The sequence below is a fragment of the Solanum verrucosum genome, unplaced genomic scaffold (genome assembly GCF_900185275.1).
Source record: "Solanum verrucosum unplaced genomic scaffold, falcon-dt-bn FXZP01000008.1, whole genome shotgun sequence".
NCBI lineage: Eukaryota > Viridiplantae > Streptophyta > Magnoliopsida > Solanales > Solanaceae > Solanum > Solanum verrucosum.
In genome coordinates, this window is record NW_026020195.1 from 1,013,596 (window position 1) to 1,040,438 (window position 26,843).

General features: G+C 34.7%; 5 protein-coding genes across 5 annotated transcripts; all 5 read left to right on the top strand.

The window, feature by feature from the left end:
* Positions 1 to 361: 361 nt before the first annotated feature.
* LOC125829794 (ASC1-like protein) lies at positions 362 to 7,177 on the top strand. Its single transcript, XM_049508991.1, has 7 exons — positions 362 to 707; positions 2,927 to 3,156; positions 3,464 to 3,619; positions 4,142 to 4,327; positions 4,862 to 5,046; positions 6,411 to 6,477; positions 6,861 to 7,177. The coding sequence occupies exons 1-6, from the start codon at positions 573 to 575 to the stop codon at positions 6,434 to 6,436; spliced, it is 918 nt and encodes a 305-aa protein (XP_049364948.1). The 5' UTR covers positions 362 to 572; the 3' UTR covers positions 6,437 to 6,477; positions 6,861 to 7,177.
* Positions 7,178 to 7,935: 758 nt separating this feature from the next.
* Positions 7,936 to 12,833, top strand: LOC125829798 (uncharacterized). Its single transcript, XM_049508993.1, has 2 exons — positions 7,936 to 8,068; positions 11,754 to 12,833. Exon 2 carries the CDS (start codon positions 11,776 to 11,778, stop codon positions 12,586 to 12,588), a length of 813 nt encoding a protein of 270 aa, XP_049364950.1. The 5' UTR covers positions 7,936 to 8,068; positions 11,754 to 11,775; the 3' UTR covers positions 12,589 to 12,833.
* Positions 12,834 to 13,688: 855 nt separating this feature from the next.
* LOC125829793 (DNA-directed RNA polymerases II, IV and V subunit 3-like) lies at positions 13,689 to 19,180 on the top strand. The gene is made up of 3 exons (XM_049508990.1): positions 13,689 to 14,235; positions 15,771 to 16,008; positions 18,668 to 19,180. Exons 1-3 carry the CDS (start codon positions 13,787 to 13,789, stop codon positions 18,938 to 18,940), a joined length of 960 nt encoding a protein of 319 aa, XP_049364947.1. The 5' UTR covers positions 13,689 to 13,786; the 3' UTR covers positions 18,941 to 19,180.
* A 718-nt stretch (positions 19,181 to 19,898) lies between these two features.
* Positions 19,899 to 21,425, top strand: LOC125829802 (chalcone--flavanone isomerase-like). Its single transcript, XM_049508998.1, has 4 exons — positions 19,899 to 20,013; positions 20,504 to 20,662; positions 20,850 to 21,073; positions 21,213 to 21,425. Exons 1-4 carry the CDS (start codon positions 19,914 to 19,916, stop codon positions 21,408 to 21,410), a joined length of 681 nt encoding a protein of 226 aa, XP_049364955.1. The 5' UTR covers positions 19,899 to 19,913; the 3' UTR covers positions 21,411 to 21,425.
* Positions 21,426 to 24,709: 3,284 nt separating this feature from the next.
* LOC125829801 (chalcone--flavanone isomerase-like) lies at positions 24,710 to 26,658 on the top strand. Its single transcript, XM_049508997.1, has 4 exons — positions 24,710 to 24,855; positions 25,446 to 25,604; positions 25,739 to 25,962; positions 26,127 to 26,658. The coding sequence occupies exons 1-4, from the start codon at positions 24,756 to 24,758 to the stop codon at positions 26,322 to 26,324; spliced, it is 681 nt and encodes a 226-aa protein (XP_049364954.1). The 5' UTR covers positions 24,710 to 24,755; the 3' UTR covers positions 26,325 to 26,658.
* Positions 26,659 to 26,843: the final 185 nt, after the last annotated feature.

Sequence of the window (26,843 nt, forward strand, 5' to 3'; positions counted from 1 at the left end):
AATATTTGACGAAGATCGATCCTAACGACTCACTTTGATAAAACAACCCAAAAATATATTTAAGGAATACTTTGAATCTATCCCCAAACATAAGACACCATTTTTGTTATGTTCTTACTAGATTTTGTGACTGCGACATACTTTTATTCTATACATATTTTCTTCTACTACTATTATATAAGTCGTCGCAACATACTCAATTGCTCCTTTGAACCATGTGGAATATTGCATGTTACACGACTCATTAACTTTGAAAGAAGTGATTTTTGTTGGATCGATGGAATCAATCGTACCTACATGTGGACCTAATTAAAGCTATAAAAAGTCTTTGCTATAAATAAATATATAGAAAATATAATATAGTTTAGAAATTCATTATTTTAAGAAAAATAAAATCTGTCATGGACCCACCTAATTCACCACTTGATCCAATATTTTTATTTCGAGTTAAACGAAGCTTCCCAAAGTCGCTGTTGTAAAGAATTGATTTTTTTTCTCAAAGAGTTCAAAAGGATTCATAGATTTAACGTAATTTATTGGTAAAGATTGAATCTTTTTGGGATTCTGAGGAAATGGGTTTGCTTAAAGGGACTTTTCTTGATTGGGAACATGAATCTTACCCATCATATGAAGATTTCGCTGTTCTTCCATTGTTTGCTGTCTTCTTTCCTACTGTCAGATTTTTGCTTGATAGATTTGTTTTTGAGGTAATTTTCTGTTAAATTTCTTTTTTGGGTATGTTTAATTTGTTCTAAGTGATTCAGTCTTGAAATTTCTGATTTTTTGTGGATTTTTTTGGTTGTTTGTAGATGGGGTTTGGCTTATTTTGCTGATTATGGTGTGGATGAATTTGAATGTTAGTTGTATGATCTATATTTTAGTTAACTGGTCTTGTGAGTGTGGTGATTGTTGTAGCTATTCGTTTGAACTGTTAGTTTTAGAAGCAAAACTGATGATATTCATGAGGAATAAGTGTTTTGATTGGTTGAAGATATAGGTCAATCTGTTATGATAGTTGGGTCTAGCTCAACCCTAAAACTAGCTCAAGAGGTGAGGAGAGAGTAGAAACCATCCATCCCATGATTGACCTTGTGGGACTTGGTTGAACATCTGGAGCATGAACAATTTTAATACGGGAGCTCAACATTGTGAATGAGAATTGGGATGTGTGCTGCTCTTATACCATGTGATGAAACTTGGGCCTTATTCAACGCTAAAAGTTAGCTCAAGACGCGAGGAATGCCCAAGTCATATAGAGACTACCCATCCCATAATTGAACGATGTGGAACTTCTTTAACACGATCAATCTTGAAGTAGGAGAAGAACTCACATTCGTAGGTTAATGTTTGCTTAACTGTAGAGTACGTGAGTATACTTTAGTTTCTGTTTTTTGAGGAGATTGAGAAAATGGGTGTGCTTCAAGGAATTTTCTGATAGGGAAAATGAATCTCACATCATTCAAAGATTTTGCCGTTCTTCCATTGTCCGCCCTCTTGTTTCCCACCGTCAGATTTTTGCTTGAAAGATTTGTTTTTGAGATATTTTCAGCTTTGAATTCTGTTCACTTTTTGGCATCTCTTGTTCAATTGGTCAGGAGTGATTCAGTCTTGAAACTTCTGGAAATTTGGGATATTTGTGCATTTTTTCGTTGTTTTTTTATGGTGTTTTGTTAGTTTTTTCTGATTCTGGTGTGGATGAATCTGAGTGACAGTTCTAGGAATCTATGGTAGTCATTGACCTTTTGAGTGAGGTAACTTTTTTTAGCCATTCCTTTTAACTGCTAGTTCTAAAGTCCTCCTACCCAGGGAAATTGTATGTAAGAAATTCAAGCTGATGATATTTCACGAGGATAAGTATTTGGATTGGTTGAAGGTTCTGAAAGCGCATTATATTGGTTAATCAATCTTGAAGTAGGAGAAGAACTCACATTGCTGGGTTAATGTTTGTTTATGTGTAGAGAAGGGGAGTATACTTTGGTTTCTGTTGATGCAAAGTTGTTGAGATGCTTGTTGTGATATTATCAGATTCATGAAGAGTATACACTCTGTAGAGCTTTACATGCTTAATTTCTTGGTAAACTATGTGCAGTAGAGGGAAAACTGTAACTGTGATCGAAATGATTCCGTTTCCCTGTTCCTTTCTAAAAAAAAATAATTCTGATCTAGCAATAAAGCAATTGGCACATACATTCATCACTTAAACAGTGCCATACTTGGACAAAATTTAGCTAAAGGGATGTTAAGATATTAATGCGGTTAAGAAGAAAGTATTAAAGCAAATTATAGATATTGAATATACAATTCACGTACACTAACAACAACAATTACAACTAAACCTCAATTGCTAGCAAGTTGGGGTCTTCTATATGAATTTTTATGGACCATGTTGCTCCTTTTAAGCTCATCTCAGTCCGATATTATACATAATTAAAATACAGAATAAAATTAAAATAGAAAAGATACAATATCTGTAGGAAACAGAAAAGGATTAAAGTGGTTTGCACATAATAAAAAGCTTTTCTGATTCACTAATTGAAAGAGCTATGCTTAAAAGAAGAGGCAGGCTGACATGAAAAATAAAAAGTTGAGGCACGAAGCAGTTGATAAAAATGAGGCAAATTTTCTCTAAAGAGACGTGAACAGTAGTGTTGTTAGAGTTATCAAGTTGAGGCAAACTTAATTATGTAAGGGAAGTCTTATCAAGTTTAAGGCGAACATAATTATGTAAGGATCTGGGTCTTGCTTTGTCCTTTTCTAGTTTCCCTCCTTTCAAGTTTCTAGTCTTCGATGGAACTTCTTTTCTTAAAAATCAAATGTAATGCTGCTCTTAGAACATGTAGAATTTTAAAAAAAAATTCTAGTTTCTACATGAATTGTTCTTCTTAATGATCTCTCTTTCAACATGGAGTCTATGTACATATTGCAGAAAGTGGCCAGAAGGTTAATATTTGGAAAAGGACAAGAAGTGATAGAAAATGAGACTGATGACCGGAGGAGAAGAATACGAAAATTCAAAGAATCAGCATGGAAATGTATATATTTTCTCTCTGCAGAAGTTTTTGCACTTTTGGTGACATACAATGAGCCTTGGTTTACAAATACCAGATACTTTTGGGTAGGGCCTGGTGATCAGGTCTGGCCTGACCAGATGTACAAGTAAGACCTGTTTTATTTTAGTTCCTACTTGGTGTCCTTTGTGTGTAGCTCTTCTGCGTTGCATTACAGAGGGTAGGGGATGAGGATGGACGGTGACTGGTAATGTATTGAGACATAATTGGTAAAGTTCGCAAGCAAGAATAACTGTTTTTTTGTGATTCTTGCAGACAGAAGATACTGGCTTATGGCCTCTTTTTCCATAAATCATAACATTTTCAAAATCTAGATCTGATGATTTTTAATTAAGCTTACATAGTTTTGATTCATAGTCTCTGCATATTTGAGTGACTGTCTTATGTAAATTTAGGTCCAAACTGAAGGGACTTTATATGTATACCGGTGGGTTCTATACATATTCAATATTTGCGCTAATATTTTGGGAGACAAGGCGCTCTGACTTTGGAGTTTCAATGAGTCATCATGTTGCCACTGCGATTCTTATCGTCTTATCCTATAATATCAGGTGTGTTTTTTGTTGAGGTGAGCTTATAGTTTTAAATAAAGGTCATTTTATTTGCTGAGATTTTGCTGGTATATAAGTCCATATTTAGCAAAGGGACAACTTGAGGGTATTCAATTTCTTGAAGCCAGACATGATTGGAGCGGGGGCCTTGTCTGTGTTATTAGTTTAAAATTCTTATTGGAAGCGGATGCATGTAAAAAACAATTCAGCTACTAGAAATTATCCTTCATTTTGTGTAGTGAAGGTATTCTTCTGCTGACAAGGTTGATACTCTTTTGGACAACTCTCTCAATCATGCAAAATTGAATTTTAATTGCATTGTTTCATGTTCAAAAACTTCCTTTTCAGAAGACTTTTATGGTAGAAAAGATTCATGAGATTTTCTAGGACCCTGAGGGATGTGTTACTCTGAAAAATTGAGTTTAATGATGTCATCAATATGTAAAGCTATGAATCGTGCTATCATAAAGGTAAGATATGGGCATGTAACATTATTGGATTTCTGTTTTCATTCTTTTGCAGGTTTGCACGTGTCGGTTCAGTAGTTTTAGCCATTCATGATGCCAGTGATATATTCCTCGAAATCGGAAAGATGTCCAAATACAGTGGTGCTGAAGCTCTTGCTAGCTTTTCGTTTATTCTTTTTGTTTTATCCTGGATTATACTTCGCCTCATATACTACCCATTCTGGGTTCTTTGGAGTACAAGGTGAGTCATAGGTGCTTTAACTTTTCCTATTTACGAAAAAGGTAGTTTCCTGTTTCTTAGTACAACTTTCTTTTTCTTGATTTATCCTTCTTAAATAAATATAGAAGCACCACCTTATCTGGTTTACTTTGCTGTAAGTTACAATTTGTTATGGTTTGTTGATGATGAAGTTCAAACTAACATAATTCTTCAGGCTTTAAATCAACTTTCCCTGCATTGCCTTGATCCAAAAAAATAACTTGATAAAAAATCAGCTCTCCCTGCATTGTTTTGTGCCATATCCTAGACACACTGGTTCCGGGAACTAATTATGCTGTGTGTTAATGCTCAGTTCTTAATTCAGGGGATTCAATATAGTCAACTAGCTCAGTATTGAGGAGTTGCTGATTGATTGATATTAACGTTCAGTTCTCTTTTGAAAACTTCATGTGTTTTTGCAGAAATATGAACTTACTAGTTAATGCTACCCTTTTTGTGAGAAATAGTTGTGTATGTGATTTATGTGAAAGTTCTTTTATTTTTCTGTAAATGCAGTTATGAAGTTCTCCAAACCCTGGATAGGGAGAAGCACAAAGTGGATGGACCAATCTATTACTATATCTTCAATTCTCTTCTATTTTGCTTGCTGGTTCTTCATATATATTGGTGGGTGTTGATGTACCGGATGCTTGTTAAACAAATCCAAGCGAGGGGCCAATTGAGTGACGACGTGCGTTCTGGTAAGTTAAAGAGCCACATGCTTATCTTGAACATCTTGATGTAAATTTTTCACTGCAAATCATTGTTAAAGTGTCCACATAAGCACCCCAAAAAAAAAACTATTTCTCATGCTCCTTCCTCTTGAACTTCCAACCTACCAGCACATCTCTGACAGTTCCTGTCATCATCTATGAACACCGAACAATTTCCACACACACCGTAGTTTGTATGCATCTGACAATGGTCTGCAGACGTTTGATTTCCTCTCCTACTTTTTTGCACATAAAACACCATATGATCTGAACTCTCATTCTTTTCGGCATGGTTTCTGCATAAACTGGCTTCCAATGTTGTTAATCACAATAAAAAAAATACTTGTCCCAATGCCCTAGGCACCCATTAGATGTGTGAGGAAACTCCTATGTTCTCTCATCTTAGAACTCGTTATAGGCAGATTTCACCGTTAAAATGCTGTCCTTTGATCCTTCCTTTTTGCGCTGTTTGTGACTGACTGAGGGATAAGGAATCTTTGAAGTTTTGGCTTGGACCATGACTCCTTAACTCTTGATGAAGCGAGTTTAGCATCTGTAACTAAGAGGAAGGGAATCCATTACTCTAGACGATGTCTGACATCCCAATTCATTCCTGCAGAAATCTAATTGTATTAAAATCCTCCTCTGTAACCTTACCAATTTCAAAAAAAAAAAAAATCCTCCTCTGTAACCTATCTTATCTCCATTCTGACATGAGCCCAGATGATTTCCGAAACTCTAAATAGACCCCTTCCTGCTGACCCATAGACTCCCATAAACGCCAGGCAATTGTGCTACCCACACTCTTAGAAACTATGACAATGGTGATATTTCCTTTTCTTATATCCCTGAATTTGTTTCCAGTACGTTTCTTCATAAAGTTAATTAAATTTTACACAATGTTACAAAGGGATCTCTACTATGTTGGCTTGCTTCATCTTGGGAGGATAAATTATTTATTACTTTTTAGAACACAATTCAAATAGGATTACTTGGTTTTTGTGCATAGTTTCTAGTCTATACGTCTATAGTGCATCTATATATATTACTTTTGTTTTAAATAATGTTTACGGGACTGTAAACAACTATTAGGATTAAAAACATGGAGTTAGATGAATTGGACTTTAAATACTGCTTCCACAAGCTCTGACTGGATGTGGGATTGTAGAATACATGTTTGGGTACTTCCATATCTGCAAAGTATAGAAGTACCCTGAGAGATGTTTAGTCTAGGCTCTGTATTTACCAATCGTCACTGACTTATTTTGCTGCTATTATTCACTCTCTATGGGAGCAAACTGTTTTTTACTATATTGCAATTGTGGTCCTTGATTCTGTTCTACCTCATGCAGATTCTGAAGATGAACATGAAGATTGACCGTGTCTGAACACTTCTACTGCTGCTATGTTCATGTGAAGGTAGTTGATCAATCTTAATTGATTTGGATGCTAAATAGGGAAAAAAAAAGATAAACAAAGGATCACAATAATCAGTTTTGGTGAATCATGTGGTACATGTAAATGCGCAATTCTAATCTGTCAAAGAGGCACATGTGAATATTTATGTTAACGCTATGAAGATCTTGAGGGCATTCCTGCTTTATCTAAACTCAGAATTGCCATCCCTTTCGTTTTAATTGCAAAAAAATGATCATCCATTGCTGTGAAGTTCTACATGTTTGCTTAGTTCTTTGTGAAATAACTCATTGTTGTTATTTTCTTGGCCATTTTCACTTGAGCGCAGGTGACGAGGGAAAATATCTTGACTTGTTATTTATGTTTGTCGTGCTTTTCTTTTGCAGAAAGGAAACAACCAAACGCTCTTATGAACTGAAGCTATATGCTATTAAGTTGATGCTTTAGCTCATCAAAACTTGTGATTAGTTGAGGTAGGTTGAAGGAACTTCATTAATAGAGAAGGAGGCCATTTGATCATTTGTAGTTAATTTAACTCACCCTTTTCTGGTCATTGACACTGCCATAGGAACATTAACATCCTATTTCCTCTTTCTTTTCTGTAATTTTTTGGCACCAACAATGTGCATTATGACTTTGATTTGTAAAATATTAGACTTGAAACCGTTTCGTGCCCAAAGGGAGTTGATGTAAACTTATTCATGAAACTTCTGCAGTAGTTTCTAGTTGCACTTTAAAATCACATTTCATTCTTGCATGGTTTCAAGTTTCAACAGTGACTGCATTTTCCCTTGCCAAAATTGCTTTGGAGTTTGGAGTTTGGAGTTTGGAGTTTGGAATGCTTTCCCTTTCCTTATTTGAGTCGAGGGTCTCTGGAAACAGTCTCTCTACCTTCATAAAGTAGTGGTAAGATCTCGTTCGTGGGATTATATTGGATTTGTTATTGTTGTCAGATTCCATCTACAGTTCAAGTGAAAGATAATGGACAAGTTGTGGGGATGATTGATTAGTGTGGTCATCCTCACATTTGAGCTAACTTCAAAACTTGGAAGCTCACTTACCCTCCCTTCAGTTGACTCGAACATTCAACCTATCGATTAATAATGGGAGGCACTCTAACGCATAAAAAGAAGCATTTTTTTTTTTGCAACAAATCACCCTAACCTACCTAATTCATAATAAGTCTCAACTTACTAACGATCGATTTGATGTGATCTTGACGCATGACATTTTGTAAACTATGTTGTAATACTTGCCCAATTTGAAATTAAATATGTTTTAAACATAATGAACAAGTAAAAATAAACGAGAAAATCCAAAGTTACTCTCTTTTTCTTATCTAATTTGTGTTCTCCTTATACAATTATTTCCAACTTTTAGAAAAGCATGAAAATAAAAGTGAAAATGACATATTCCTATTAAATTTTTTTTTTTTTTATTACAAAAAGTATAAAGTAAAAATAAAAATAAAATTATATCTCACACAATAGTGAATGTTCTGCAAACAACATTTTCTTCAGTCGAGTTGATATCAGTGTGTCCCTTCTCGTCGGAGCTGTAAACTCATCTCCATTTTTTCCGGCGGAATCGATTTGTAAGTTCCTTATTTCCCTCTTCTCTGCCCTAATCGCTTTTTCTAATTGAATTGGGTCTCTAATTTGCAATTCTCATTGTATAAAAAAAGCCTCAATTTTTCAAATTTGTATCGATAATTTTTTCTTTTTCTACAAGGTTATAAATGTTTGCTTGATATCCATGTGATTTTCTGGAAAAAGGGGTAACAGAAATAGAATCTTTCTTTACATTTTGGGATTTTTTTTTTTTCCTGGCGCAGTGAGATCCTAGATTCAGAGGTTAGTGGGTTTCGGAATGATCTAATTATAATTACACTTTTTTTTTTTTTGCATATTTATACGAAGTGTAAGCTGAAAGCACTAGTTCCACCTCTTGACTTGGGGAGAAAGTAAAAAAAATAATAAAAAACTATCATTTGTTGAATGAGAAAGGAGACATTCTGAGAAAGCTTTATGTGAATGGTACTTGTAAATAAGCTTAATGTAGCTGCTTAGAATGTTTATTTGAACATAATTTCTTTGAGACTTATTCTCAAATGGGTGTTTGGTTTGGATGATGATGACCCATTCTTTAGGTTATGTAGTAGTTGTTGTGAATGAATGAATTATCTTTGTTTCCTTGTCAAGAAAGTGCAAGTATTGCGTTTATGCAAACCAGTAATTTCAACTTCTAGCGTTTGAATCAGTTAGCTATGAGACAATAGGAGTTGCTCGGATGGTAAGCACCCTCCACTTCCAATGCTAAGGTTGTGGGTTCGAGTCATCAAGAGAGAAAAAAGGTGGGAACTCCTAGGGAGGGGTAAAAAGAAAGAAAGAAAATCAGTTAGGTGTGCTTGTCCTCAAACTCTAATCACTCCCTTGACATTGGCCTTAATGTTACTATGTGAATTTGATGGTAGTTGATATCTGTAACAATTAAGAATCCTTTTGTATTCCAAGAATACTAGTTATAAGAGAACCCTTATGAATATTACGAAGTAAAGGAGTACTGCACAAATAACAGAAGCAGTTTTGTTTCTCAAAGAAGTAACAGAAGCATTTCTACATTTTCATTTTCTGAAAAGAATAGCAGAAGTTTCCAGTTAAAGATTTCACCCTTACCTTTTCTCTGCTACTAAATAACAAGATGTTTCACACTTTATTGGTCTGACCCTGTTGATTTCTGGGATTCCTCTCTATTGGCTGATTAAAAACGCATTCTTCTCAAAAAAGAAAAAAACTTGGAGAGTTTGTTTTGGTTGTATTAGCTAATGACAACTTTTGGTAATTAAAACATACTATGGATAACATCTCATTTATAGGGCTTCAAAGGAATCTGAGTCTGGGGCTAGCTTTGATGCTTTTTTATTGTATTCAGTAAACTATTCCAGTCAGTGACCATTTCAATGGTGTCTTTTGTAGAGAACTGGAGTGTCTATTCCAGTAGGTTCCCTACTTTTTGCTGTACTTCTTGAATTCGATATTTAATACCACATCTTTTACATATTCAATAACTTTCTTATTCTAACCTGTGACCAATTTGCACCAAATCTGGAAGGTCTCTTGCTTTCCTTTTTCCAATTTTTTTTTCTGCATCTTCTGAATGTTGAAGAATGAATATAAAATTCTGGTTCAAGCTCATAAAAGTTGAGGTTAGTGCTTGAGGAATCTGGAATTAGCTCACGTTAAACTTCTTGATCATATTCTTGGGTTAAGTTGAGCTTGAAAATGAGCTTAAACTCAATTGTTTCTCGGTAAAATAGGGGAAGCTGACCCTTTGGGGTGGCCCAGTGGTTTGGGCTTGGGACTTCCATGTTGGAGGTCTAAGTTCGAAACCCCTTGCCAGCGAAAGCAAGGGATTTGCCTTCTGGGTCGAGCTCGTCGCACCGGGCTTGCCTAGTGCGGGTTACCTCTCCTATGTGGTTTGCGAGCTATTGCATAGGAGCGGGGGTTTTACCCTCTGCGGGTTTCCCTTGTCATAAAAAAAAATAAAAAAAATAGGGGAAGCTGCCAAAACATCTATCATTTCTTTGCTCGCATTGATTGCATTCTTCATGCATATTCCTGTCAAGTTTACACTTGCCATGGAGCTGCTTCTCTCTCTCTCTCTCTTTTTAAAAAAAAATATCATGCTGATTCATCTTTTGGTCTCAAAACTGTTTATTTCTTCTTCTTTTTCTATTTTACTTTTATAATTACTACTCCCTCTGTCCCATTTTATATGACACACTTTGACTTGGCATAGTGTTCAAGAAAAAAAATGACCTTTGAAACTTGTGGTCTAAAACAATCCTTAGATATATGTGTGGTTGTAAATCATTTAAAAGAGAAATTTTAAAGTTAATTTGTTTCTAGTTATAGTAAGGTGACATTCTTTTTGGGATGGACTCAAAAAGAAAGGATGCCAGATAAAATGGAACGGTGGGAGTATTATTTTATGTATCTTTTCTCTATGTTCTCACTTGTTGATTCTTTTTTGAGAAAGGTGTTTCTTTTTTCTTTCAGGAGCACTTTAGAATCATATGCTAGCAAAGGGTACTTGATTTTCTTAACACATTCTTCAAAATTGTTAGGACTTCATGTTGCCAATCGATCTGTTGGGACCCCTCTTGATATTAGGAAGTTGATTGCCACTATTCCTTTTTTATATAAGATGAAAAAATATTCGTAGAGTTTTTCTTCTTGAGTTACATGATCCAGTAGTTATTGTATTCATTAAGCTACTCCCCAGACTAAACCAGTGTTTTTAACAGCCATCGCGTCATCGCTTAAAGTGATGTGGGTGATGCCCTGTGCTTTAGAGAAGTTTGTGCTTCAAAAAATGGTGCACAAACTGATTCCAACGAGTTCTCTTTTTGGAATCTCAACTTTGAGTAGCTGGATTAACATCGACGTGATTATATATTTGATGCTTAAATTAATTGTGTGAATTGCAACTTAATTTTAATTGTACAAAATTCATATTTGTTTGATCATTTCTAATTTTTTTGTAAATTGTGTGCTTTGCTTTAAAGAAGTGTGACCTTCACTTCTCTCTTTTCGCTTCAAGCCCCATGGATTTAATCGCTTTTGAAAGCACTGGATTAGACCATGTGGACCAGCTACCATCCTTTCTGTAAATACAATGATTGCACGTAGTAGTAAGTTGAATAGGGGCATCTTTGTACTTGAAGTGAATCTCTACACCCTGTTCAGTAACCAGGTCTTGATTTCTTTTCCTTCATTTTATCTTTTCTCAAGTTCATATTTTCAATGATGTCGGCGAACGAGATACTAAAGATAGCTAGATACTCTAGGCAGCTCATTTGGAGAGATGTCATTGATCACCTCAAAATTTTGAGATCAACCTGAGTTAGAAGCTACATGATTAGCATTGATTTGATTGTCTTACCAATTTGGTGATCTCCAATTGTTATTGACTTATTGTATTATGGTCTCTATTGTCCGTGCTTTGGTGTTGCAAGCTTTTACATTGACTTATGTCGTAGAACTTTGTGGCAATTACTCTCTAGCTTTATCTGTTCCTACTGGAAGAACCTTGGCTTGATAGTTGAACTTGCTTTATTTGTTGATCTCCAAATTTTGTCTAAAAGGCAATGTTCTTAAGCTCTTTGGCGTGGCGATGTGCTTTGGCAATTGAATTGATTTATAGCCTATCAGTCATAGGAAATGTGTCCATATGTTGCAACGTGTAGAGTGATAGATATTTTGTTGAATATTTTGCAGGTGATAGGTTGACCAAACAGATATGGAAGACATACTAACAGAAATCCCTCCACCTTCAAGGTTCTTTTTGGAAGATCTGAACAACTTTTGTCCTCCATCCCCTCCTCTTCCCTCTCCATTCCTGTTGTTTTCAACTCCTAACCGGGAGAAGTTTTCTCGCCCTTCTCTCCTCATCATTGCCATATCTTCTCCGTCACTACAAGTTTTTCATCATGTGTCTTCCAAAACCCTTGTTGGAACTGTTATCCTTCCTGAGATCCCATTCTCTGGCAATTCAGTTGAACCCTCTCTTAAAGACAAATCATGCAATATATATGCCCTGAATGAAGATGATAACTTGATTATGATTGTGTCTGTTCAATATCCAGTTACTGCAGAGAGATCTCATGCAGTCGCAAAGCTACTGATTGGAGAACAGGTTATCCCGGAAAAGGTCTTAATTTTGGATTCCATCCGAAGTTCTAATTTTAGAGGAAGACTTTCACCCGATGAAGCATTTGCATTTAAGCTGGAATCATCTGCAGAGAGAAAAGCAAAAGCTGATGGCCATCAAGATTCACCACTGGTAAAATGCGCAGACTATCTTCCATCAGGAAGTGTTGTAGATGGCTTGGCAGCAGCTTTATTAAGCCGATGTCAGTTAAAGAAGATAAGGGGAACTCTGTGTGTTTCATGGCCTGAAGTCAGTGTTTCAGTTATATCACTTGTTAAGTCTCTACTGCTCAAGGATGTCCTCTCCCGCGTGAAGCATATTGACATGAAGAAGCTCGAGGAGGAATTTCTAAAATTAAGCCGGAGTAAGGATTTCCTTCTTGAATCTGAACTCTATACATGATATCTCTGGTTTGAATCAAATGGCCCTTCTTCTGATCCCAGTAACGCGTAGATCGTCCAATGTAGTTCGAATAGAACAATATTTTCATCATCTCCTGGATTTTACCAGCTTGACATGGTTTACCATGCCATATCAATTTTATGTTTTACAGCTACTTAGAGTGATTTTATAGGTGTTTATGGACTTACATGGTCAGTGTATGAAACACTATAAATTTAGCTACTTTGAGACAATCTTTTTATTTTTACAAACATTTTGTTTTGGCCAAATAAGCCTTAGTTGTGCATTGTGACCATCACTCATATCACGCTAAAATTTTATCAAGAGAACGGTAAATACTTATTTCCATCGGATATTTATATCAAATTATATAAACTTAATACTGCCTCCGTTTCAAAAAGAGTAACATAGTTTGACTTGGCACAAGTTTAAGAAACTAAAGAAGACTTATAAATCTTGTGGTCCTAAATTAAAGTTATGTCAAATGTACAAAATTGCCCGTTAATCTTGTGGCCTTAAACATGTCATGTGGAAAGTTGAAATTAAAATGTTACCAAAAAAGAAAGAGGTTATTCTTTTTGAAATAGACTAAAATAAAGGAGGTCATTCTTTTTTAAACTGAGGGAGTATAATGAAGTCCCACATGACACATTCTCTACTTAATAAACTATAATCAAATACATCTTTGATCTTGCCATATGGGTGAAATATACCCTAATTTTTTGTCAAGTTTAAGAGTATTTTCAAATACTTTTCTCGATTTTTTATTAAGAATTTCACTCCTACAAAAGTTTGAGAACACTTGCTATGCCATGTGACATATCAAGAATGCATTTAAGATCAGTTAGAAAAGTAGAAGAATGTCATTAAGACTGTCAAACAATTTCGGAACGAAACAAACAATTCAAGCCAAGTTTTCTCAATAAGCCATAAAAACTCGGACTTGTTTCAATTATTTCTTTATTTTGAGAAATAAGATATGTTGCAAATATTTGAGAATAAACATAAAAAATAATCAAATTTCGAACGATTTTTTTTTTTAATATAAACACTTTATCATTTGCGATATCGAAAAAAAAAGGTGTCCAATATGTAAATATCGTAAATGAGAAGGATCAATATATAAGTCAAGTACTCTTTGCAAATTTCACACAAAACAGAGCAGAGAGCAAAACCCTCAAACACAAAGTAAGCAACAATGGAGGGCGTCTCGTACCAGAGATTCCCAAAGATAAAAATCCGTGAAGTTAAAGACGATTTCATGAAATTCGAGCTCCGGGAAACCGACGCCAGTATAGCCAACGCTCTCCGGCGTATAATGATAGCTGAAGTACCTACTATAGCTATAGACCTAGTTGAAATCGAGGTCAATTCCTCTGTTCTCAACGATGAGTTCATTTCTCATCGTTTAGGGCTTGTTCCGCTTACAAGTGAACGAGCGATGAGCATGCGCTTCTCACGTGACTGTGATGCTTGTGATGGTGATGGACAATGTGAGTACTGTTCGGTTGAGTTTTATCTCCGGGTGAAATGTCTTAGTGACCAGACGCTTGATGTTACTAGTAAGGATTTGTTGAGTTCTGACCATACGGTTGTTCCTGTTGATTACTCGGATACTTCCTCCAGTTTCGATAATACTCCTAATAAGTGAGTTTTTCTTTTTGTTTTGGTTGGCTGGATTGAAATATTATTTTTGTTGTCTCAGATGGTTTTATGTATATAAGCTTATTGTTACATATAGACATTGAGCATCTAGGGCTATGATAAATCTGGGAAGTAGTTAGTTCTTTATTGCTTGCCCAACCTAGTCTAAGCTCCCGATTGGCCATAGATTATGAAGTTGAAACTTGAAAAATTGAGTTTTTGAAGTTGTGTTTGGACATGCATTTTACTTGGAAAAAGTTGAAGCTTTGTGAGTGGATGTACCAAAAATCTAAAAACTGGTTCAGAACAATTTTTGGGAACTTGAAATACTTTCGTGCAGATATTTGAGGATGAATTTTCGGAAAACTACTCCCAAAATGTATGGTCAAATGCTAGCTAAGTAGTTTGGGCTTGAGACATTGTTGTTGTCATTGCCTTGAATATGCATATGGGCAGTTTTATGTTTATGAGTGTTAAGCTTAGTCGGGTTACGGTAACTCCTCCAATGATTGTTTTTTGTTTGCCCATCTAGCTGACTTGAACTCGTTTAGGTTTGAGGCCCTATTGTTGTTATCTTTTGAAAAGGTACAATTTGTACATATATCAAAAATCAGCATCAAGGCTGCTGCCGGGGAGGGGGGGGGGGGTTGTTATTGTTGCTGTTGCTATCATGTTCTCTAATAACTCTGTGCGTGCAGGCATTAAGCATTCAATAGAAATACACTCTCTGTTTGTCCTTGAGTTGTTCTTAACCCTAACCAATTATAGGGAGGTATTATGAACTTTTACTCTTTCAAAAGGTTGGGAAATGATACAAGGTACTTGTTAATTTAGGGTCAAGATGCTTAGAATGATTAAGTTAATAGTTCGATGGTGACAAATTATAGTTAAGTTGGGACAAAGTAGTAAAGTTGTCATTTTTAGGATTTGGAATGAGTCATTTGTTGATTGTTCTTGGTCTTTTGGTATATCTGGGTATTGTTATCTCTAGAACTGCCAATGACGAATTGCATCATTCTGCTGTGGCTCAGTTCTTCTTATGTTTTCATCTTTTTTATAGAGATTGTAGATCGGTCTTGGTGATTATAAGAATTTTGTGTTGGATGAAATTACAAAGGGTTGACATGATTCTGGTTCCAATTGGTGAATCTTCTGTTCTTTTGCAGATGCACATTAAGGTGCCTTTGATATGTCATTTCATGAAGTGCAGAAGAATATCCCATAATTCTGTTGAATTATTATGCTGTGCATTTCGAGAAAAAGTGATTAGATATCAATCAAGCTCCAAGTGAACTTAGTAAATAGGGAATTTTGTTTTATCGAAACAACAGTAGTTTTGAAGGTGGTGTTAGTTAAAGAATACCATGTGAAAAAAGGATCTTAGTTTATCTTACTCTACCCTTTTTGTCACAGCTAATACAAGAAAGTAATGTTATTTCTAATATGCTTATTTGGTGATTTGTGGTGCAGAAATGCCTTGGTTTATACGTGCAAACTATCCTGAGAGGATATTTACAATCTTGCTCTATTTTATGCAGGGGAATCATAATTGTGAAGCTACGACGTGGACAGGAGTTAAGGTTAAGAGCTATAGCACGGAAAGGAATTGGCAAAGATCACGCGAAATGGTCACCTGCAGCAACTGTGACTTTCATGTATGAACCAGAGATCTACATCAATGAGGACATGATGGAATCCTTGACTCTCGAGGAGAAAACAGAATTAGTTGAGAGTAGTCCCACAAAAGTCTTTGGCATTGACCCTGAAAACAAACAGGTTTGTTGAACTTCGTACTTCATATGTTTAATTGCTATAAAATGATATACTGCTATGCCTGAATTTTTCCTCTTATCTGTTCAGCACTATATGTGGTTCCTATTACTTTTTCAATGAACAGCATGTCATGCTTTATATGGTGATGAATGAAACACTCTCTCTGTCCCATTTATCCTGAGATTATCTCTAAGATTCTTATCATGTTCAGAGTCTGCCATTGATGGTATACCGATAAATGATTCACTTGACTAGGAGACTGGGAAATGCATAATAGTTGGAAATCCTAGTACCTCTCCTGGAATTCCTCTATGTGGTAGTAGATGGCCCAATACGATATGGGTCTATGCTTCTATGGTGAGATTCCATATTATTTTTTTTTGAGAAGGTAACAGTTTTTGTATAACCATTTGCTGGATAAAAACTACAGCTGTCCATACTTACAATGAAATATAGGAAGATGTACTAAGCTATAACCTACTTACAGAGATACTAGAACATCAATAAAAGATTCTATGTCTTCCATATATTCATGTTTACACCAAAAATATAAGAGGGCTAGGCACTTCATCTTCAGTTTCCGGATAGAGCAGTGATTGTCTTCAAAACACATTTGGTTTCTCTCTTTCCAAATTGTCCACCAAATGCAAGCAGGGATAATCTTCCATCTTTCTTTCTGTTCTGACTGAGTGCTATATTTGTTCCAGCACTCCAACACTTCGAGCGTATCTCTTGGCATCACCCACATGCTCCCTTTTAAATTAAGGAAAATCCTCCAAAGTTGTCCAGTTAACTTGCAGTGAGATTCCTTGTTTTAGTTATCTGTACATGAGAGTATGTCAAAGATCCATTTTTTATAAAGTAACTATATCAAAAGATTCATTTTTTATGAATTGAGTGTATTAAATGATTTCATTTTTATAAAGTGAGTATGTCAAAAGATCCATTTTTTATGAAGTGAATGTATTAAATGATTCATCTTTATAAAGTGAGTATATCAAAAAAACCATTTTTAAGTGAGTTCAAATGATTCATTTTCTATAAAGTAGTATATCAAAAGATTCATGTAAAGTTAAATAGAACTAAAATGAGCTATATTTTTCTCTTGGGGAATAGATCCTGAAAAGGTCTTGGCTAGTGCAGGGAAAAAATTACACTTTTCACGAAATTTGACACATTTTCAGATGAAAAGAAAGTATTTGTAGACGAGTTAATTTGGCATAGAGGGAGTACTTGGGCTTAATTGGTTCATACAGCTATCCTGGATTGCTTATGTGTATAAATTATGAGCAAGCTCCTCATATGTGGTAATAAATAACTGTGGAGCATGAATTGATTATTGCATATTACCATTTTGTTTACAATTTCGTCTGATTGGCAAAAGTGGTTCTAACTAATGTAAAGAGTGACCCTTTTAGTTCCTTTTTTTTTGTTTTCTGGAATCTGTTCATGAATTGTAGGTTTATTAATGTGTCATGAAACAACAATTTTCTTTCAGTAATGTATTATTACCTATATGTGGAGTACACACAGCTGAACTGACTAAGGGTGATAGCTTCCACTGGGATGCTTTGAGCCTGTTATGGTAGAGAAAATATAGCAAGAAAAATCAAGAGAAACTAAGGGGGATGTCAGACCTAAGTAGTCATCTTCTGTCCCGCTTTACTGAAAAGTTGATTTGGGTCGTTGTTAGTTGTTTGGTCCAGGGTAATATAGGTTTTTAACTCTAAAGTTAACTCTAAGTAGTCATCTTCTGTCCTGCTTTCCTGAAAAGTTGACTTGGGTCGTCGTTAGTTGTTTGGTCCAGGGTAATATAGGTTTTTAACTCTAAAGTTTTCTCTTGTCAATTCGGTGAACTCTGGTGTGCTCCAATTGAGGGGTAATGACAGAAAGCAGTTACAGCATGCTGGAAAATTAAAACTAAAATTTCTGGATATTTGTTAGATGCGAGTAAGCAAAACTTTTCACGTGAAGCATCATGTTTTTGCTAAATCTGAATGGGGATCTAATAGTGTACTGATTTTTTCATTACATTGACTTTCTATGAGCTTATTTAGGAAAATGCTAAATGATTGCTTTTTGAAATGAAAGAAAAAGAAAAACACTGAATTGTATCATTGGATAGTTAAGGAGATGGAATTTCAGTGTTAGGATTTCTAGTGGTATTTCTATTTATTGGTCAACTATAACTTCATTAGATATACAAGATCTGAAGAATAAGATTGCAACTCAAGGTATTTTGGCTAACAAAAACAAGATTTAGAAGATCGGATCAAAACAAGATTTTGAAGCCTTCAGTACAGAGGTTTATATGGGGATTTTAACTCTAATAGAATCCACCAAATTCTGATAAATTCCGATCAGAGCTCTACAAGTCATAATCATTTGTATGAGGGGTTGCACGCTTTCCTTTTCATTCAGCATGGTAAAAAAACAGAATTAGTTTGTTCTGGGCTTGCTTGGTGGTCAATCTACTGAAGCCTGGAAAATGAGGGAGATCTCAACTTGTAACCTAGTCTGATGACAAGGGAAACATGTATTAATAGGTCAATGAGAGAAGCAACTCGAGACATCTCCAATTAATTCCTTTTATTGGTTTGTCATATATATTCTCTGGGAAGCTCTACTCGAGACATCTCCAATTTCATCTTCATCTTTACAGGTTATTGTCGTTGATCCTGAGGCATATACTTATGATGATGAGGTGCTCAAGAAAGCTGAAGCCATGGGAAAACCTGGAGTGATAGAGATACATGCCAAGGAAGATAGCTTTATTTTCACTGTTGAGACAACTGGCGCAGTCAAAGCTTCACAATTGGTGCTCAATGCAATAGAAGTGCTGAAGCAGAAGTTGGATGCAGTACGCCTTTCAGATGACACCGTGGAAGCAGACGATCAGTTTGGAGAGCTGGGCGCTCATATGCGTGGAGGTTAAAAACCTCATTGGTTAAAAACCGTGAAAACTGTTCATGTTTAATATATCTCCTGTAACAAGACATCCTTGAACTACTTACCCATTTTCCCTTTAGGAACTTACCTCAACTGATCATGGAAACGTAGGTTTCTGTTTCGTTTAAGTACATGTTTTTGTCCATCATCTTGTACTGATACTGAACTTTCGTTGAATTTCATCTCGCAATTGATCATCACTCCCCGTTTATGGATTTTGTTTTGAGTTGAGAGTCTATCAAAAATAATCTCTTTATCTTCACGACTCATGTGAAGGTTAAGGTTGTGTACACATCACCTCACGAGATAGGAATAAGGCTATGTATATATCACCTTTCCCAAATCTATATGGTGAAAGGATAAAACAAATTACTTAAAGTAAAAATAATGTTATTTAGAAATACTAGTTGAACCGTGATGATCAAAGCTTTGGTTAGTCAGTTGCTTATCCAGAAAAGGAGGAAAACAACATGTAACAAAACGTATTGGTTTCAACTGGAGTTAAACAGGCGAGTTCATCTGAATCTTTTTTGTCGGAAAATTATAATGTATATATAAGGTAATTTTTTTTTATATATGTATGTATTCGACTTGTAGCATTTTGGTATAAATCATATTTTTTATTTGTTGATGTAATGATATTTATACTTTATGGTTTATGCTACCATGTTTACATATTGTATTGATTTTTTCTAAAATGTATAAATAAATAAAGCAACTCTCATAATAGAGTAACACTGCCTTACGCCCCGTGTTTCAAGATTTACGTCTCATTTTGCGCCCCCGCCTTTTAAAAAAGTGGCATCAAGCTGTACCTAACCTCCAATTATCGCTGGTCAATTTTACCCTTGAATCCACTCTATTATTACCATTAAACCACTGTCTCTCCCTCTATTTAAACATTTTCCTTTCAAGTGTTATTATGTGAAAAAAGTGAAAATTAAGTAAAGTAGAAATCAATGGCTTGTGTTACTAAATTGCAAGTTGAGAATAATGTGTTCCCATCAACAGTGGTTAAGCCTCCTAATTCCAACAATACCTTTTTCCTTGGTGGAGCAGGTTTTCTTAATTAATTTTTGCACAAAAAATGTTTTTTTTTAGTCTATCGATAAATTAACTATATGTTGCATGTATAATGGTAAGTCTTTATTATGATTGTTCTCATGATAATAACTCAGTTGCTTGACTACTAGTCTATAATCTAATAACTTTGCCCTATGTGAATGTTAATAACTCAGTTGTCTGACCACTAATATTGTAATCCCCTCCCCCGTCCCCAATTAAATAAAAAAGTGTGATCTTGCTTACTTTGTCAGTCCCGAGTAACGGAGGAGGGTTATGGTAGGGTGATAGCTCGTAAAACTTGTCAATTCATGTTGAATTTTGAACTCCACATGTTAGAGCTTGCATACATTGTCAGCTCTAAGACAGGATAAAGGAAGAGGGCTATGGTAGGGTGGAAGTAAGCTTAAAACTTGTTATTTCACAATGAGTCAAACTTGTTTGTGACTGAGGCGTAGTTGTTGTATAATCTATGGATCTAATGCAGGACATAGAGGTTTGGAAGTTGAAGGGAAATTTGTGAAGTTCAGTGTGATAGGGGTGTACTTGGAAGAGAATTTTATTCGATTTCTCGCGGCTAAATGGAAAGGGAAAAGCTCTGAGGAGTTGACATATTCACTCGAGTTCTTCAGGGATATCGTTACAGGTATGTGCTAAGATTGAAATGTGAACGTAATAGATCAATGTTCTTTGTAACAAGGTATAAAAGAAGAAAATGATTTAGTGAGTACCAAATTTTATACACTCCCCTGAGTTTGAGCTACACTTAGGTATGACTTGGACAATCCTCTCCATCGAAGTTAATGTTTATGAACGTTTGTTATCTATGTTAGGTCCGTTTGAGAAATTCATGCGAGTGACATTGCTCTTGCCCTTGACTGGTAAGCAATTCTCCGAAAAGGTGGCAGGAAATTGTGTTGCCATTATGAAATCAATAGGAACTTACAGTGATGCAGAGAGATTGGCTATCGTAAAGTTCCTCAATGTTTTCAAGAGTGAAACCTTCTCACCTGGTGCTTCCATCCTTTTTACTCAATCACTAGTTGGATCATTGACGGTATGTATAATCAACTAAGAACTTGCACGTTGCATCATCGAGTTATTAGGATCCTTTTGGACTATATGTATGCATCAAAAAATCGATTGTACTATTTATCTGTAAGTAAGCTCATTGATGTAAACTTCTATAACTCCAGATTAGCTTCTCTGATGATGATTCAATTCCTGGCTGGGGGAATGCTGTTGTAGAGAACAAACCATTATCAGAAGCAGTACTGGAATCGATGATTGGCAAGAACGGAGTTTCCCCTGCAGCAAAGCGTAGTCTTGCTAAAAGAGTATCAGAAATGTTAGAAAAGAGCAATGCTGAGGAGTCTACTAAAGATTCGATTTGATGTTGTTAAGGTTGGCTGAGTATACTAGACGAATAATTTAGCCTAGCTTCTGAGAGTGTGTTTCGATAAATATTTTGAGTAGGAAAATAACTTGATGCCAATAAGTGATGGAAACATTTCACTGTTTGGTGTGTTTTCATCTTCTTTTCAAAATATGGTTGTGTTTGTATGCATCAAGTACTCAATAAAATTACTCTCTATTTGATATCAACAAGGTACTTGTTAAAGTATGGTTAAGATGTTTTCAAATAATTAAGCTTTGGTTGAATATGATGTAGTACAGTTTGAACAATTCTAATGGGGGAAATTATAGTTGTTGGGTTGGGATAGAGGAGTAGTAACGTTGCTGAGATGGATGTGAGGGCATAAAAGGAGTCAGGAGGGATAAGATTAGGATTGAAGTTATTCGGGTCAAGGTGGGAGTGGTCCTCGTGGAGGATAAGATGCGGCTTGTGGAGAGTGAGGTTGAGATGGTTTAGGCATGTGAAGAGGAGATGTGTGGATGCTCCAGTAAAGAGGCACGATAAGTTGACCATAGAGTACGTACTTGAGGAGGGGTAGAGCTAGGCCAAGTATTCTTATAAACTCTACCAAGCGATCCCTAATTAACAATATGGGAATTGTTATGTAGGGATCTGCCTATTTTTACGAAAACTTGTCTTGAATACTAACTTACTATAGTTAAGTTATAATCTAACTATAGTTTAGTGATACCGGTGTTTCCAAAGAAGCCTATGTATGAATAAAGATTAATCTGACTTTTTTGCCTAGCTACTCTAGATTGGGGGGCCAAAAGTACATACTTTATATATTTGGTTTAAATAAGGCCTAACTTTTGAATGTGAATCAGACCAACCACATCATGTTCATCTTCTTCTATTCACAGATATACACAAAACTTCTTTCCAGATCATGAATTAGTAACAACTTTCAATTTCGAAAAGAAAAAGATAATCAATTGTGTTAAACTTTTCATTTTTGAAATAGTTACGGAATCTCTATGAATTGGAACAAAACGTATTTCATGGTATTTACATGAGGTTCCTTTTTAAGAAAATATTTTATCTCTATTCTCAAGCTAAGTAACTAGTTATAGTTGTGAGGGTCATTGTCGAGTTCACTTTCAATTCTGACCATTATTCCCAAGATTCAAACAATTGCAAATGATATAACTAGTAAATATATTTATCTCTACAACAATATACTTTATTGAGATAGACGGATTCCCCCTCTAAGAACTATATATGAGACATTCATCTCGTACAGTTCAAGCAAAAACATCAAAATACTAATTGCAACGGATATAAAATACAAACTTTAAATTTATTAAGTTCTGATCACATCTTCTTTGGAAAATCTGAACTTTTCTTTGTGGGTATAATACCAATATATCAAGTTGACACAATTGTCTTTATCTTTATTTTGATACTTATGGACTACAAAGATAAATTATGCAAAAAATAAACAATAATTTTGCTGCTTCATTTCAAATTATAGTTATCATGTTATTTTTCCTAAGTCAATTTAATTAATGTTCAAAATATTAAATTAGATTATTTTAATATCCTACAATTATAATTTTAAATATTCAAAACCTATATCCCTCTATTCTATATTTAATGAAAGTTTTTAGGCTTTTTCATTGTTCAAAATAATTGAATTATTTAAAGTTTAAGATGGATGTTTGAAATTTTTTCTATATTTATCCTTTCCTTTAATACAGTTTAATATTTTCTAGGAAGTAAATAAAACTACTTACCAAGTTATATTTATGATTCATAAAAGATAATAGTTAAAAATATCGTTCAAATTTTGTCCGTAAATGTTTTTCTTAATAGGTGTGCATTGTCTTAGAAATTCAATTAATACTCCCTCTATTCGTTATTAACTGAATTTTTGGGACTTTTTTCATTGTTCAAAATAATAGAATTGTTCAAAGTTCAAAATGGATGTTTGAAATTTTTTCCATTGTTTCCCTTTCCTTTAAATGAAGTTTCATATTTTCTAGGAAATAAATTAAACTAATTACCAAGTTATATTTATGATTTCACAAACGCCAATAGTGAAAAATATCATTCAAATTATGTCATTAAAATTTTTCTTAATAGGTGTGCATTGCTGCACAAATTCAATTAATACTCCCTCTATTTCATATCAACTCAATTTTTGGGTTTTTTTCATTATTCAAAATAATAGAATTGTTCAAAGTTCGAAATGGTTATTTTGAAAAAAATTCAATCTTTGCCCTTTCCACTAATGAAGTTTTATATTTTTCAAGAAATAAATTAAACTACTTACCAAGTTATATTTATAATTTCACAAAGTAGAAAATATCATTCAAATAATGTCCTCAATTGTTTTTCTTAATATGTATACTAACATCCCTTTTTTAATCATTGTTCTTCTTATTATTTATTATTTATTATTTATTAGGTGGCGTCTTCCTATTGGATTTTCCCAATTCACCCCGACCCAATTCAAAGAACATGTTTGTTTCCCAAAATGAAAATTTCTAATTATGATATAAATTTATCAAAATTTCTTCCAAATTAGACAAAAACATTCATTACAACTTTTTAGATCTCTTTATATAGTGTGTTAAAAGGAGAAGGAGGACAACTACAATCAGTGGCGAATTTAGAGCCAAAAAAAAGGGCAATTGCACCCGTGGTCTCTCCGTAAAATTAGATATTTTATATGTATATTTTTTAAGATTTTGTATAATATTATATTTTTGCACCCGTACTACAAGAAGTCTAAACGGTCCAGTTGAGCTTTTGACCTTGAGGATTAAGGATCAATTCTCACTTCAATACATTTTACTTGGTGCACCCATGTTCGAAAAATCCTGGATTCGCCTCTGACTACAATGGCTATGACAATAACTTATCGAAGGCTTTATATTATTTTGTCTTTGCTCTGTTTATTGAATTTTCAATCATCTTTGTCTAATAAAGTAGTATGCTGCGATGAAAAATCTGGAGTCACAGTAAGTTCTTCTTTCTTCTTGATCGAAGTGTACAAAGTGAATAATCGATAAATATTATTGAACAAAAAAATATAAAATAGAAAAAATAGTTAATTTAATTTTCGAGAAACGAAACGAGACGAGACACGAGAAAATATTTATTAGTTAAGGAAAGTTGGGTAAGCTTTATAAAGTATAGTTTGACTGGCGGCAATTTGGTGAGTAACAACTGTGAGCCGTTAACTGTACCTAACAACAAAATCCAAATTATTGTCGGTCAATTCTACCCTTGAATCTACTCTATTATTACCATTATACCACTGTCTCTTCCTCTATATAAAGGTTCCGTGTAAAACTGAACAACTAATAGATCTCAAATGGCGCTCGTTACAAAATTGCAGGTTGAGAATTATGTGTTCCCACCAACAATGTTGAAACCTCCGGGCTCCAACAATACGTTTTTCCTCGCCGGCGCAGGTTTTGTTAATTTTTTTTTTATAATGTATGATCCAATAATTTCTTATGTGTGTTTGGTAGGCGGCGTAAAACTTGTTAATTCATGATGAATTCGAGTAGCAGAGAATTCAATTTGTTCAGGCTTTGTTAGTTTTTGTTTAGCTGGCGTAAAACTTGTTAATTCATGATGAATTCGAGTAGCAGAGAATTCAATTTGATTAGGTTTTGTTATTTTTTTTTTTTATAATGTATGGTTGAATAATTTCTTATGTGTGTTTGGTAGCTGGCGTAAAACTTGTTAATTCATGATGAATTCGAGTAGCAGAGAATTCAATTTGGTTAGGTTGCGTTGTTTTTTCATAATGTATGGTTGAATAAAAAAATTATGTGTGTTTGGTAGCTGGTGTAAATTCATGATGAATTCGAGTATCAGAGAATTCAATTTGGTTAGGTTTTGTTGTTTTTTTTATAATGTATGGTTGAATAAAAAAATTTATGTGTGTTTGGTAGCTAGTATAAAACTTGTTAATTCATGATGAATTCTCGTAGTACAGAATCCAATTTGTTTAGTTGTTGTTGTATAATGAATTTAATTTTAATGTGTGTGGTAGGGAATAGAGGTTTGGAGATTGAAGGAAAATTTGTGAAGTTTACTGCGATCGGTGTGTACTTGGAAGAGAGTGCTATTCCATTTCTATCTGATAAATGGAAAGGGAAAAGCTCTGAGGAGTTGGAACATTCAGTCGAATTCTTCAGGGATATCGTTTCAGGTATTTGCTGATAGGAGAATAAAGCTGGGGTTTATTATATAAGATGCTAAGTATTTAGGGTCTTAAAACAATCAAGAGATTTGTCTCCATCAATGTTAACGTTTGTGAATATTTTCATCCTTCCTATCTGGTAGGTCCATTTGAGAAATTCACTCGAGTGACTATGATCTTGCCCTTGACGGGTAAGCAATACTCTGAGAAGGTGGCAGAAAATTGTGTTGCCTATTGGAAAGCAATAGGAACCTACAGTGATGCAGAGAGGCAGGCCATTGAAAAGTTCCTCAATGTTTTCCAGAGTGAAACCTTCCCACCTGGTGCCTCCATCATTTTTACTCAATCACCGCTTGGATCATTGACGGTATGTATAATCAACTATATTGAACGATAACAAAAAAAAATAGGCACTTGCAAGTTGCATCATCGATTAGGACCCTTTGGACAATATTTGTGCACCAAAAAAATGGATTGCATTTATCTATAAGCTCATTGATGTTTCTTCTATATTTTTTTGTTCGAGTCCAGATTAGCTTCTCTAAAGATGATTCAGTTCCTTGCGTTGGGAATGCTGTTATAGAGAACAAACAATTGTCAGAAGCAGTGCTGGATTCCATAATTGGCGAGCATGGAGTTTCCCCTGCAGCAAAGTGTAGTATTGCCAAAAGAGTATCAGAACTGTTGGTTTGTGAAAAGCCAGGAAGTGAGTTATCCTCAGTCCAGTAACTGAACTACAGAAATCGAAAAGAAATCCACCAAGTCAGAAATTGGGGTCTACTTAGGACAATAAAAGAGGTTCTAGTGCTGAAAGTCCCTTGTCAACTCGGTCTGATGTTGTCAAGGTATCTTGAGGATACTAGACGAATGATTTAGCCTAGCTTTTCTAGATTATCTACTATGCAATAGTGTGCAATAAGGTCCCATCTCTAAGTCTGTGCTAATTATGTAAATGTGAGAAACTCAAAATGCCTTTGTTGAATTTATATCAATGTTCTTTGAAGAGTATTTTCTTACCATTTGAATTGTGAGCAATATGTGACTGCAGTAATGAAAATATGTTTGGATGTTGAATATAGAATTTGTTTTTGAAAAATAATGATATTATTAGCAAACTAAGAGTGCTAAATCTTTTGAGTATAGAAATAACTTCGGTTAATAAGTGATGGAAGCATTTCACCATTTGTTGTGTTATCGTCGTCTTCTCAAATGTCTTTGTGCCTGCAGGCATCAATGCACTCAGTAAAA

Coding starts and splice junctions, on each gene's coding strand:
- LOC125829798 (XM_049508993.1), top strand. CDS start 11,776: ATGGAAGACATACTAACAGAAATCCCTCCACCTTCAAGGTTCTTTTTG.
- LOC125829794 (XM_049508991.1), top strand. CDS start 573: ATGGGTTTGCTTAAAGGGACTTTTCTTGATTGGGAACATGAATCTTAC. Junction 4,328..4,861: donor TGGGTTCTTTGGAGTACAAG/GTGAGTCATAGG, acceptor CTGTAAATGCAG/TTATGAAGTTCTCCAAACCC. Junction 5,047..6,410: donor GAGTGACGACGTGCGTTCTG/GTAAGTTAAAGA, acceptor TACCTCATGCAG/ATTCTGAAGATGAACATGAA.
- LOC125829793 (XM_049508990.1), top strand. CDS start 13,787: ATGGAGGGCGTCTCGTACCAGAGATTCCCAAAGATAAAAATCCGTGAA. Junction 14,236..15,770: donor TTCGATAATACTCCTAATAA/GTGAGTTTTTCT, acceptor TATTTTATGCAG/GGGAATCATAATTGTGAAGC. Junction 16,009..18,667: donor TTGACCCTGAAAACAAACAG/GTTTGTTGAACT, acceptor TCATCTTTACAG/GTTATTGTCGTTGATCCTGA.
- LOC125829801 (XM_049508997.1), top strand. CDS start 24,756: ATGGCGCTCGTTACAAAATTGCAGGTTGAGAATTATGTGTTCCCACCA. Junction 24,856..25,445: donor GTTTTTCCTCGCCGGCGCAG/GTTTTGTTAATT, acceptor TGTGTGTGGTAG/GGAATAGAGGTTTGGAGATT. Junction 25,605..25,738: donor CTTCAGGGATATCGTTTCAG/GTATTTGCTGAT, acceptor CCTATCTGGTAG/GTCCATTTGAGAAATTCACT.
- LOC125829802 (XM_049508998.1), top strand. CDS start 19,914: ATGGCTTGTGTTACTAAATTGCAAGTTGAGAATAATGTGTTCCCATCA. Junction 20,014..20,503: donor CTTTTTCCTTGGTGGAGCAG/GTTTTCTTAATT, acceptor GATCTAATGCAG/GACATAGAGGTTTGGAAGTT. Junction 21,074..21,212: donor CACTAGTTGGATCATTGACG/GTATGTATAATC, acceptor CTATAACTCCAG/ATTAGCTTCTCTGATGATGA.